The sequence below is a fragment of the Colossoma macropomum genome, unplaced genomic scaffold (genome assembly GCF_904425465.1).
Source record: "Colossoma macropomum unplaced genomic scaffold, Colossoma_macropomum, whole genome shotgun sequence".
Lineage (NCBI taxonomy): Eukaryota > Metazoa > Chordata > Actinopteri > Characiformes > Serrasalmidae > Colossoma > Colossoma macropomum.
The window spans coordinates 21,168,658-21,182,846 of NW_023494784.1; the positions used below are offsets into that span (position 1 = coordinate 21,168,658).

The 14,189-nt window shown below is 42.3% G+C and overlaps 1 protein-coding gene across 2 annotated transcripts in view; it reads left to right on the forward strand.

Annotated features, from left to right (window-relative positions):
• sema5ba (sema domain, seven thrombospondin repeats (type 1 and type 1-like), transmembrane domain (TM) and short cytoplasmic domain, (semaphorin) 5Ba) overlaps window positions 1-14,189 on the forward strand; it is a 164,338-nt gene that overhangs the window by 117,457 nt on the left and 32,692 nt on the right. For both annotated transcript variants that reach the window (XM_036593353.1, XM_036593436.1), the window contains exons 10-12: window positions 2,701-2,836; window positions 3,137-3,344; window positions 3,559-3,766. In XM_036593353.1, the coding sequence (XP_036449246.1) occupies window positions 2,701-2,836; window positions 3,137-3,344; window positions 3,559-3,766 (552 nt within the window). The remainder of the gene's footprint in view (window positions 1-2,700; window positions 2,837-3,136; window positions 3,345-3,558; window positions 3,767-14,189) is intronic.

The following is a 14,189-nucleotide window of genomic DNA, read 5'->3' on the forward strand; positions in this document are numbered from 1 at the left end:
CTGAAGCTGAAGATCAGGCAGCTTTTGTTTTTTTTTGGTTGAACTGTTTTTTGCTTTTACTAAAGCAGGCTATAATGGGCATTCAACCTTTATGATGAATCATAAAGGTCTTTTTCAAAAGAGCACTCTTTCTGAGAAAACTGTTTTGTTTCTAAAAAAGAGCCAGAGATGTTTAAGATGAAAGAGTAAGAGTATCTTGAAAGAGTTGTGGTTGTTTCATTCTCATGTCAAAGCCTGCTTATAGTACCTTTAGCTACATTATCTGCACTACTAGTTCTACGCTTTGGGCTAACTTGTTGAGAGCCTATGTCTCATCATGGCCCAATATAGCTCATATTCTTCTCTTTGCCAAGCTTTTGAGCTCCACTGCCAGGCCCTCCCTCTTTTTCCTGCTGGCCATGTCCTTTTCCTCACACTCTAACTCCCAGCATGTGGTCCCCACGGTGGAGCTGCATGGCCAGGCCTAAGCCCTCTGATGGAGCTTCTGTCGGTGCCTCTCCAGACTACATACAGCCCCCATTCCAGGCCCCAGCATGCAGCAGGGCCAGACTGCTTCCTGGAGCTCTGCCGTGGGCACCATCTGTCTGTGGCTCTAGTGGTAGGACCACAGTTATTGCAGCTCATTTGTGTGTGGTCTCTTCTGACCACGCTTGGTTTCAGTGTGATACCAAGAGCAACCACAAACAATTACAGTCCTGGGGTTTCTGCTTACATAAGCTACCGTTTTGGCTTTAAATTGAATTGATTTTTAGCCTGCTTATAAAAGTCAATGTGCTACTTAAAATGACAATATATATGTGTATATATATATATATATATATATATATATATATATATATATATATATATATTGATTAAACTTGATTTATTTTTTTCTCCATCCAAGACCTCACTCACTTGCCACTTTGTACAAATACATAGCTTTAGTGTATTACTTTACTAGAGGAATCATGTGAATACATCTCCTCCAGGTTGACGTCTCAGGAACTATGCACTAAGCACAAGTTCAAACAGTCATTTTCCTATCCACATTATGTGCCTGCAGAGCAGTTGATTGCAAGGATGACATTGTTAGCAATGAGCAGGGGTTTACACTGGTTTCAGTGGCATTTACATAACAGCAGCAGTGAGTATCAGCAGTCATTTCACAGTGAGAGTGCCTATATATTATTCTCAATGTGTGGGAGCAAGTGAAACGGATTTGGCTGTATGTGCTTCATTCCAGCTGCATTCTCCACATGGAAATCTCACCCGCAGCTCTGTGTTTTAAGGCGCTGCGAGCATCAGGAGAGCAGCATGATTAAGCCTTGAGGCTTAGATATGCTCTGCTGGTACAGGATCTCAGCTTAAATCCTACAGCAAAGTTTACTTTTAGCAGTATACAGAGATTGCATCTAGGGAATGGTATGGTTGCTCACTTCATGGATCATCTCATGTGGGTCTCTGTTACATTATTGGGGAACACTTTTCTTTAGGGCATCATTCATAAGGCTATATGACACCTACATAAGCCTTTCATAACAACTGACATACCCTAAAAATAAGCATTCACAAACATCAGTTGTCATGAAGTCTGCTTAGGCACTTTCACCCCAAAAAAGTGTCATGGCAACTGATGCTCACTGGAATAAGCCTTTATAAATGTTTATGTAGGTACATTATATGGCCAAAAATATTAGGACACACCTATATGAGCTTGTTTGATGTTCCAAAACCATTATTAATATGCATTAATATGGAGTTGGCCACCCTTTGCTGCTGTAACAGCCTCCACTCTTCTGAAAAGGCTTTCCACAAGATTTTGGAGTATGTCTGTGGGAATTTGTGCCCCTTTTATTAATTTGTAATTTGCATTCCTGTATGCGTTCCATTAGTGTTCTCCTGGCTTCCACCAAACCCAGATCCATCCATCAGACTGCCAGATGGTGAAATGTTATTCCTCACTCCAGAAAGCACATTTCCACTGCTCCAGTGGTGTGCTTTACACCATTCCAGCCAGTGGTTGGCATTGCACATAGTGATCATGTGCAGCTGCTCAGCCATGGTAAACCATTTTCTGAAGCTCATGACACACAGTATTTGTGCTGATGTTGCTTCCAGAGGCAGTTTGTAACTCTGTAGTTAATGATGAAACAGAGGACAGGTGATTCAGCACTCAGTGGCTTCACTGTGAGATTGCGTGCTCTACCACTTTGTAGCTCAGCTGTTGTTGCTTCTACACAGTTTCATTTCACAAGAATATTACTTACAGTTGACCAGGGCAGATCTAGTAGGGCAGATATGTCCTGAACTGATTAGTGATGGCATCTTGACAGTGCCATGTTTAAAACTACTAAGCTCTTCTGTACAACCCACTATGGGGTCAATATTTGTGTATGGAGATGTGCTTTAATTCATACATCTGTTAGCAATGAGTATGACTGAAATGCCTGAACTCATTAACTAGGAGGGGTGTCCACATACTTTTGGGCATATAGTTTATATGTCTGTTGTCATGAACGGCTCATGTAGGTGTCATGTAAACTTATGAAAACTGTCATACAGTTTCCATTTTGACCCTCTCTCTCTCTCTCTCTCTCTCCCTCTCTCTCTCTCTCTCTCTCTCTCTCTCTCTCTCTCTCTCTCTCTCTCTCTCTGTCGCTCTTTCTTTTTCTCTCTTCCTTTCCCCTCATTTTGTCTCTTTCTCTGTTGACTGTGCAGAAACAGTATTGCTGCCTCTGCAGTTTGCGCATACAACCTCAGTGCCATCACGCGTGCGTTCAACGGGCCATTCCGCTCCCAGGAGAACCCGCGCTCCACCTGGCTGCCCACCCCAAACCCCATCCCTAACTTTCAGGTACACTGCTCACCTTCACTTCATTTTACCTTCTGTTATCTCCTTGCCTAAACAAATATTCTAAGCTGTGTGCTGCACTGGACAAAAATACATCACCCTGGCCCTGTAACAATACCATCTGCAGGTACTAAAAAGAGCAAACTTAAAACAACAACAACAACCAAAGGTTATTGCAGTACTATTGTACTTTTTGTTCTGTCAATTTTTAAGCATTTTAGCATGACCCCATCCATCTTTTAGGGATCTAGGTTACATCTGAGATTATTCTGTTGACCTAAGTCACTGTCAAATATCTTCCAGTGTGGCACTATTGAAGATGAAGGGCCCAACGAGGGCCTCACTGAGCGAAGCCTGCAGGATGCCCAGCGGCTCTACCTCATGAATGACGTTGTCCAGCCCGTGTCTGTGGACCCACTAGTGTGGCAGGACAGCGTGCGCTTCTCCAAGCTGGTGGTGGACATCGTGCAGGGCCTGGACACTCTGCATCATGTCATGTACATCGGCACAGGTGACCATAACTGTAGCCCAGGGCGGCTGAGTCAGCCAGCAGGGGCAAGTGTTTACCTTAAACAATTGCCTCTGTAAATTTTAAATATGCTTGACAAGTCTAGGTTCAGGAACTGAAATTTACTTACACTGTTAGTAACAATCAACTACTGTTGGCAGTGTCAGTCATTTCTAACCTGCAGCTCAATTTTTTATCATGTCTTTTGTGAAATCAGAGTATGGGACCATTCTCAAGGCTTTAGCCACCACCAATAAGAGTCTGCAAGGTTGTTATTTGGAGGAGATGCAGCTCCACCCCCCTGGTGTAAGGGAGCCAATCCTGAGTCTCCAGATTCTCCATGGCGACAGGACTCTTTTTGTTGGCCTGAATGATCGGGTGCTAAAAATTCCACTGGCTAGGTGCTCCAGCTACAAAACAGAACAGTGAGTACTGCTGCCGTACCTAAACCAGCACACAACCACAATAGAAGCAAACAATACCCCTCTCCTCATCAAGCTGTGCGTACTTTTAAAGCCTTCATGCATTAACATAACCTCATACATTGTTGAAGTCCTTCGAAACATGAGAGAAAATGCTTGCCTTTAGTGTGGACTGGTTTTGGGTGACAGTGACTCATTTTGAAGCATATGAATGGCCCTCTTTTACACTGCAGAGATACTGCCCGGGCTTGTACTCTCCTCCACTCCAGAATAATCCTATGGATCTGTCACTGGGCGAGAAATCTGAAGCAGGAAAAGAGAACTCCACTGCCTGACAGGCTCTATGTATTTTATCAGTGCTTTCAATCAGACTGGCCCCACTGCCTGGCCGAGGTGGGGACGAAAGTCAAGCTCAATTTGGCAGAGTGTAGCAAAGGATTCTTTGTCAGCTGTGTGTGGCATATTGCTGAAGGAAAGAGCCAAAAATTGGTCTGTGAGTGTGAGTGGAGGAGGGAATCATGTATAGAGGAAGTAATAAACTGAGAAAGAGATATGTCTCACAGAGTAGATACATGTCAGTAGGTGCAGACATTGGGCTCCAAGCCTGTGATTAGTCAGCAGTTGGATTTGGCTTCTGTCAATACATATTACACTCTCTCATATGTTCTTCTGGATCAGGAAAAAAGCACAAAACATATATTTAAAGAGAAAAATGAAAGACAAAACTCAACAACTAAATATGACATCAGTTTTTTCAGTGTTTCGTCTATCCACAGTTTGCCTGTATTACAGATTTCATTATTTTCATGAGACTTGCTTTCAGTTTTTCAAAGAAATCTGCAGCGATAAATTTCCTTGTTTCTGGCAAACAATTCCTAAGTTTAGTCTTAGACGTTGGTTGCCTTTTCTGCTGTTCATGCTCAAAGTCAGTTTCCCAACTTTGGTCCTGGAGGCACACTGCTCTGCACATTTTAGTGCTCTCACCTCTCTCAACATAAATGATCTAACTAATAAGCTCATTAACAACCCCTTACTGAGTTGTAGTGGGTGTTTTAAAGCAAGAAAAGCACTGAAACGTGGAGAGTAGTGTGCCTTCATGACTACAGAGGGAAACACTAATCTGAGTAATTAGAAACTTAGATTCCTCAGCCCAGAGAATCTTACTCTCGGTTGTCCAGTTTTGGTGTTCTAGTGCAAATTTTCTTCCCTATTATTCTTTTTTCTCAATTTCTCAGTAGCGGCTTCTTGACAGCTACACATCCTTTCAGACCCACAGTGTTGGGTTGCCTTCTCACAGTGGAAGGATGGACAGAAACACTTGTGGGTTTTTTTTCAGATCTGAAGCAAAAGTGGAGTTTGATCTCTCAAAGATGAAAGTACTATTTATCTGATGGTGAGAGTTTTGTGGTCTACCAGGACTTGTGGTTGTTAGGGGTCCAATTTTCTCTACTTCTTAGCTGCAAAGGTAGTTGCTTGTGTGAATGTTAGTGTCTCTTTGAAAGGAAACAGTGACGCCTTTGGGAACAGCTTTAACACACAGCTGTAATTTGTTGGTTTGTTTAAGACTGGAAGGATGGAAGTTGTAGCAGGGTGCACAAAAGTAAAGTGTATAAATTAAATGCTGATAGATTTGATGTAGTTAGTGTTGGAGAATTTTGTATAAAATTGTGTTAAATGGTTGTTTCCTGCTTTTTTCTTAACACCAACATTGAATAACTTAGTCATTGGCTGTTTTGACTGGAAATTGAAAAAGCGAAATGGTGGTCTCTGGGTGGTACAGTATGTGGTGACGGAGAGTGTTGATGGCACACTGTTAAAAAGAAAGGTTCTAAACGTTCTTTGGAGTGATGCTATAGAAGATTCACCTTTGGTTTTTTAGAGATCAGTTCAATGAATGTTTCTTTAATGGTCTACAACAGCAGATTTCAGTTTTACTTATCTATGTGCCACGTCTCGAGTGTGTGGTGGCTTTTCTCAGGCAATAATTTGGACTCCTTTCCTTTTACTTAGTGAAAAAAATGGAATTCAAGACACTTAGAATAAAAGCCAGAGGACAGTGTGTTTTGAGGCAATACGTTTTTGTTCTTTTTGCTAAGTAATGTAAACTTATATTATTGTCCATGGTAAGTGAGTGCACACTACAGATGCGACAGATAGATATTCCTTTAAAGATTCTTCATTTAAAATGTATTTTAAGGAACCAAAGAGAGAACCCAAAGAACCTTTTTGGTGCCTTAATTTTTAATAGTGAAGTGTGGGGGAGAGGTCATGGCAGGAGAGGAAGTTAGAGAAGCCAGGCATATTTAAAACTCAGCAGGATAGAAAAATCACAGCGGTCTTCAAGGGCAGTCCAGGGGAAGCATGTCCTTAAGCTCTCTCTTTGATTTCTGCCAAACTCAGCACACAGCCAGTTAGCACGCATGCTCACCTGCACCACACAGAGCCCCAAAAGTACCATGTTAGAGCAGAGGTTAATAAAACCATCCTGCTTTAGAATAATGGAGGCTAGTGGAGGACTGACAGGCTTGAGAATGTCACACTGTTGATATGTTAATGTGCTATATACTCATTGTATAATATACTGGTACATGATAACTTGCCCTGTGTGTTATAGGGGCATGTACTCCTTTTTTTCCCCAAGGGTAGTTGCTCCCCATTATATGTCACTCCTGTAAATGCATAAGCTGCATTTTCCTCTGTCCTACAGTCTTTATAATAAACTGCAGCAGCCTTCTTCTTGTCAAATTCAGTCAAGCTCAGGCTCAGTGCTTTGCTCTAGAGAATAATCTGCTCATAAAAGAGGGAGTGGGAGGCTTCTTTGGTCTGTTGCTATCTACTTAAAGTTTTGTAACTGTCAATCAGCAGTGTCTTCAGAGCTTGCTTCAGAAGTACTTTAGGTTCCATAGCAGTTTATTTAGGAGCACTTGAAATAGGACAGTTCTTTGTTCATAAAAACTACAAGATTCTAAGACATAATTATTGTCTTAGGATTTGTAATCTTCTAGAAAATTGGAATGTATACATATAGATGTGTTGTACGACTATGCAATCAATGTACTACATCTCAAGGAGAGTCTCTTTCTCCTTTGTTCAAAGCCAGAGAAAATATTTACTTCCATACCTTTCATCTCAATGCTGAGACTGTTTCTCTTTCTGTATTCTTGATAGAAAAGGGCTTTGCCCTCATAAGGCATATAAAGTCTTGTATTATACACCAGTGAGCCAAAACAGTGTGACTGCCGAAACAGCTCAGACGAGGCATGGACTCTACAAGATCTCTAAAGGTGCCCTGTGTTATCTAGCACCAAGACGTGAGCAGCAGATGCTTTAAGCCTTGCAAGTCACAAGTAGGAGCTGGTGCTGATCGGACTTGTTGTTCAAACAGATCACATAGATGCTCAATAGGATTTATGTCTGGGGAATTTGGATGCCCAGGAAATGCCTTGAACTCTTTTTCATGTTCCTCAAACCATACCCGAACAATGTGTGCAGAGTAGCATGGTGCATTATACTACTGAAAGAGGCCACTGCCATTGGGGAATACCACAGAAGAATCCTCATCTGCAGCAATGTTAGTGATGTTAGTTGGTAAGTGGCACATGTCAAATTGACATAAACATGAATGCCGGACCCGGAGTTTCCTATTAGAACGTTGCCCAGAGCATCACACTCCCTCCACTGGCTCATCTTCTTTCCACAGTGCGTCTTGGTGCCATCACTTCCCCAGGTAAACTTAGCGCACGTACCCAGCTGTTCATGTGATGTAAAAGAAAACAGCATTCATCAGACAAGGCGACCTTCTTCCATTGTCCAAAGTCCAGTTCCAGTGCTCCTGTGCCCACTGTGGGGCTTTCGACAGTGGACAGAGGTTAACAGGGGCACTCTGACCGCAGCCCCATATGCAGCAGGGTGCAATGCACTGGGTATTGTGACACATTCCTCACTCAACCATCATTATAAATTTCTGACTTGTACCACAGTAGCCCTTCTGTCAGTTTGGACCAGATGGGAGAGCCTTCACTGTCCTTGAGCACTGATGAGCTTTGGGCTTGGTACACCCTGTCCAAGTTTGTGGTTTGCCTCTCCTCGGACTACTGTTGGTAGGGTACTGACCACTGCTGAACAGCAAGTTCTACCATAATGCCATTTTGAAGATGGTCCAACTCAGTCGTCTGGCTATAAACCCTTGTCAGAGTTGCTCAGGTCTTCACACCTGCTCTTTTCTCACACATCCAAAATGGTGACTACGAGGACCAGCTGCTCGCTTACCATCTAAAATATCCCAGACAACATGCACCATTGTTCATCATGGCTCATCAGTGTATGATCATCCTTTCTAAAAGGTTTGAGCTATGTGAGATCTAGACCTTGTCCTGGATAAGAGGTTAAATTCTATTGCAAAAGTCAATTTTCAGTTTATTCTAAAGATAACAAAAAGAACAAAAATGCAGTTACTTTGAATCTGAACAATAGAAGAAGACTGGCAACCTTTTCAGAATGTTTCAGGGTTCGTACAGCTATAATTAACATGGACTCTTCTGATATCTGCACGCAGCCTCAGGTTTTCTAGCCACAGCTCATTTTGCAGCTGAAAAGAGGCACAAATTAACTTTTCTCTACCGTTCCTCTTGCCTTCAGAGAAGTGTTTATTAGTGGCTTAATGCAAAGTGCTCCCATCGTTGGTGGCTCAGGTTCTGTGTAATTACATTTGACCTCTCGGCGCTCCACTTCCTGCTAACACCCCTCACCCCAGCCGCGCGCCTCTCCTGTAAAAAACTCATTTACTCTGCCATTTGTTTGGCCGGAACACATTGCCAGTGGAGTCGCTCGGCCACATCAATCTACTTCAGCGAGCGTTAGTGAGGGAGAGAGAGGGCGACTGTGTCTCTGGGAGAAATGGATGTGGAGGTTGAAGCAGCAGTGGCTGAGGTGCAGGAACAGCATACTTCTTAACGACAAGCTCTGCTCGCCCACAGCTTCCCGCTAACCATGCACAACAAAGCGGCAGTGTGGGTGCAGGAAGAATGAAGGGCTGCCACCAATTTGCAACATTCAGACGCATGTGGCGGTCAAACAAGTGTGCCATTTTACTTCATGGCAGCGGCCAGATTAGCCTGTATGTGCTTTGCTACTCTGAGGGATTCAGTAATTTCACCACAGCTAATGGAACATGTAAGAAGCTTTATGCTGTAAATGTTCCACAGTCTAGTGTGGATAAAAGGCTATTTAGAGTAATAACGTCGATATTGGCATTTAATGTATTTGGATGAGGAAGAGATGAGGCGTTTTGATGCCCAATGATGTGTTTGTGTTTACAGCTGAAAAACAGTTTGTACCCAGTCTTTAACTCAAGGGCAGGATATAAACAGCACAAACGACATGATTCGCTCGGAAAACCACAAATGTTTTTACAGCTTTCCCTTAGGATTCCCATTACCTCTTTTGTGGGCAGCTTGTTTTCAGCTCATTGGCTTTAAGGAAAACACCATGCTCATCTGGTCTCAGAAATAGCAGGTGAGACTGATTTGAAACTTTGCTTGCATCAGGTAGCTCCCTTCTCCTTAAAGCTACACTATGTAAGTTTTTTGTTAAAATTGAAAGATGTAGCAATATTGAGTCAGATCATGGTGTGTGCTGTTGCAAGTCACCCTGTAAAGCCTGAAATGATCATTTAAAAGTCAGAGATATGGGGGCGTAGTTTTTCTGAACACATCATACGTCTTTATGTGTGAATGTCACATCCACAGACTCCTTGAATACTCCCTTCTCCTTCAGTAGTAGACACATACTGAGTCTGTTCTTAAGTTTGAAAGTCCAGAATGGTGAACTCATTTCCTACAAAACCAAGCTTAATCTGTGTCAAAGAAACTGACCTACTGTGACTCACTAGAGTCTGTGAAATACTTTCTTGTGAATGGTTATGTCTGACTTTAGCCTTTTACCTGTAGCTGTTGAAAAGGTTAGAATCCAGCCTGAGAGAGCAGAGCTTTATTATGGGGCTCCGAGGAGCTCCGTGACCAACAAAATTTATGACTTGTTGTTGGCGCCAGCTTGTCAACAGGGTGCTAAAAAACACAGTGGTTAAGAGCTCACAGCAGCGTGGCCTGTTGGAGCACTCGGCTTGAGGGAGTGCCGAGCAGGAGAAGGAGAGAAAAAAGAGGAAAGAAAGTAATCAGAAAGTGAAGGCATTTATTACTACTGCAGAATGTTTGGCTTTTAACTGACTCTCCTCTGGCAGACTTCCAATCCTGAAGCCATTTCTCTTCTGTGCTTTCCCTCAGCCTTCATTCAGTCCGGCAATATGTCTCAACCCCGCTGCCCTGAAGTTCTGGCAAACTCCAACTTTTCTTCTCCTCCTGAGTTGAGGTCATTAAAGGATCTGACTGAGTCATCATACAGCTGTCTCCTGCCTTTTCCTTTTCTTACAGCTGTATGTTATGGGTTTGGGCTGACAATTCCTTCTCTCTTCAGGCTTAGGTTTATAGGACCAGCAAGAAGCCATCCAGCCTCCAAACCGCTTTTAAGGCCCAGGGACAGGATTAATGGGCACAGCCTGGTAGCTTTTCTCAACTAGTTTCCTATAAATCCTAAGCAAAAAAAGAAACAGCTTCTGACAATTCCTTGTAATCCTCACAGATACCACTCCATGATGGAGAACTTGTAAAGGTCAAAGCTTGTAAAGACCAAAAATCCAGTAATAGTTTTATATCCTTTTCTAACCATTAGTCTATCATAGCAAATCAAGATCAGTAGAGCAAGAATGATCAAGTGATATTTCTTGGTTGGAAATACAATCACTGTAATTAACAGTAGTATTCTGCCACCCTTATACGCCCTGCGTAAGTCAGCAGATAGACAACTCCTCTCCCAATCACCACGCTGAAGAGGAAGCCCAGTTCGTCTCTTTTAGTGGTTGACTGGAAGTAGGGTAAAACTACAAGAAAATACATCACCAGGGTATGAGTACTAACGTGAGAACACAAATTGCTATACAATGACACTAATCCACTGCCATGCTATTTTATGCCTTCCGTTGTTTAAATAAACAAGAATTTTAGCTGGAGACAATGGATTACTGCATACATTCTGATATACTAAGAGCTGGAACATGCCATTAACAGTGCATGAAATACCATCAAATGTTGCTAAGGATTATGATACATGGAACACCATGAGGCTCATCACTCATTTTCTGCAAGTATACTTCCTGAACTGTGATACGAAGCCGATGACATCATCGTCAAAGTCTTTTGAAGAATCCACTCCATACATACACTGACTGCACAAGTAGCAATGTAAAAAATGCACAGCAATTACTGATGTCTTGCAGGTTTAAACTTCACTAAGTTGCATTTTTTATTCAGTATTGTCAAAAATCAGAGACCACCATTTGTTTATTGAAGTTCCAGTCAATACAAACATTAGGTCATAGATTTTTAGCGGCAGGGGAAAAGCAGGAAATGTATTTAAAAGAATATTACACAGAAGCCTCAACATCTAATTTTAATATCCTTCCACATTTTTCACTCCTCCAAAGTTCAGTCTTAGAAGTTGGTTTCAAACTCATAACGTTAGCTTGTCTTCTCACAGTTGAAAGATGCACAGAAACGCCAGTGAGTTCTTTCGGATCTGAAGCAAGATTGATTTTCTCCTAAGATAAAAGCTTTAAGTGCTGTTCATTTGAAGGTGGCATTTTTGGTGGTCTACCAGGCCTGACCCGGTTGTTAGGTCTATGTCTTCTCATATTTTATTCATTTGTTTTCCCTTTGACTTTCCCCCTCCTTATGCAAGTAGATTATCCTGTGTGTAATCTACTCAGAAATATCTCCTAAAAAACGAATAACTGGTCCTTAAAGGCCTTTTTGACTGGAAATCAAATAACTGAGGGGTAAATGAGTTCAGCTTATCGCCATAAGCAAGAATTTGCCTTTGGCTACTTGATAAGCACCCGATCAACCAGATGCCTTGTTTATAATGATGAGGGCATGATTTGCTGTTAAAGGGATGGTGATAACTATTTGCTTCCCATCTTTCTTTTTTAAAAGGCCTATAAAAAGGACAGTGCTTTTATAGCCCTCCGTATCCCTTTAAAACATCCATTAAGCCCGCAGAGAGTAGATGAGATTTATCACATTCTGTCAGTCGCCATGCCACATTGTTTTATGTGTTAGTTTATTTCCACCTCGTGTACTGTTTAAAATTTAACAAGGCATGTTTTGTGGCTTTGTGCGCGATGTAGTGAGCTATCAGGAAACCACATTGAATTATACAGCAGTGCAGTTTGTGTCACTTGGAATCTTGCTGGAGTGCACTTACAGTATTCACATACACACACAGGCAAATACACTGCAAACTCTATTCCACTACTTTCATACCTATTTATGATGAAATACTGAGTCTTCACCCAGTGCTAAGTAATGTTTATGGCTATTTTTAAAACAGTTGAGCAGTCAGAATGGAGAGATGGAGGGCTAGTGCAGCTTTTTTTCTGCTGCCGCAGCCCTTTTTTCCACAGGAGAGAGAGGTAGGTCAGAGAGGAGCTAAACATTTGCCTTTGCCCTCTAGCCCAAATGTACAAAACATCTCTCTCTCTCTCTCTCTCTCTATCTCTCTCTCTCTCTCTCTCAGTGGCCACTCCGAGGGCTCTAAACTGCAGACGGCCACACACCTTTCACAGGCCAGGCTTTTAATTTCCCTCCGAGGGTCAGCTGGCACATGGCTGAGAGAAGCTGTGGCCTGCCAGTGCCCCTAGGCTCTGTTTGCGTGTCCGGCGGTCCTCTGTAAGACCAGCCCACCACTGTTCACTGCTCAAACTGTCAAATCAGCATTCCCTTCGAGCTGCTGTGTTTTCACAGTCTTAAGAGCTTACATGGTTGGCTAACTCTCACTGCCACTGGTTCATGGGAGCGGATTTCTCCACTGTAATTAATGAGACCAGCACCTACTTCTCGCTTAAATGGGTTTTGCTTGCAGGTCAGTGCCCTGAGGGCTTGCCTCTCTGCTCCTGGTAACTGGGGCTAATTGGGCCTTCTGAACCACATTGATATCATTATTCCCTTTCTTCCACAAGATGGCCTTAATTGGCAGGAACCTTCCATTTTCTCAATTATTCCTTACACATGTTAACTGCCAGAGAAACACAAGGGTCAGTGTAAACAACAGTGGTTGATGGCGCAGCTCAAATCGACTGGTTAATCTATAGTGCAGTGTTTCTTCTGCTAAGTGCAGCCACAGCATGACTCTAAGTACCTGAAAGAATGAGAATATTGTTGTGAAAATCAGTTCAACCTCTCTCTCTCTCTCTCTCTATATATATATATATATTTATAGTGCATATAAGTTTAAATAATTCTTCTGCCTTATTTCATCAATAGTCAGGTTGTGGAATGTTTGTGTCCATTATTGCTTTCAGGGTTTGATACACTGATCCTATGCACTAGATCAATGTCAGCAACGTTACTGATTTGTAAGAAGCTACTTATGTACTTCTTCATGGAACTGCATCAGAGCTTTCTAGTACATTCAGTACATATTCTGACACCGGTGTAACAGAATTAAATTCGGTTAAATATCAAAAGGTATGTGTACCTAAATGTGAGCACTAAAATGTAAGCAAGTAAAAACTTTTTTATATAAAAAAAAATGTTATTGTGCTTAAATGGTATTTTTGTACAATATCAAGAAGCAGTTTCATTCCGTTGGTCCACATCTTTGTGGAGAGGTGTGAAATGCAGGGGGCTGTGACCCCTCCAATTTCAACCCTTATTGTTCTCTTGCAGCTCAATACATATCACACAAAGAGAGCTATCAGTGTCCTAGTTAATTTGATAAAAGTGCTATAAGGAAACATTTTATTTGATTAAATGTATTAAAAACATCCACGTCAAATGGCCACTGGGGCCTGCAGACGGCTACGCAAGTGGACATGAGTAAGTGTAACTAGTTATAGTTTCACAGACATATTGATTTTAATATGAAGGAGAAAAAAAACATCCACTCTTTCATGCTGAAGCAAATGACCCAAGGACTGACCTGAGAGGTTCAAGGGAGAGAAGCTGGAGAATCTACTATATTTGCAAGATGTAGAATAGCAATAATTACTCATAGCCAGATTCCACTCCCCCAGCCCGCAGAGTTCGTACTCCAGTCAGAGTTCCCCTTTCAGTCGTGTTCGTTCTTGGCACTGTAAGCTGTATCAACACTGTGTGTTTTCCTCAACCTCAAGGTTGGAGCGCCAGCCACCCAGCTCAAACAAACCCAGCTGCTTGTGCCAGAAATAAGAGTCTTTGAGGCTAAAGGGGCAGCTTGGGGGGCAGCCGGTGCATGAGGGCTTCCCACCATGCTGCCTTGCATTCCTGCACCACACACACCTCTCATGGCTTAACTTCATTAGTGGGTTTAAATATAATTACACTTCATTAAGCCT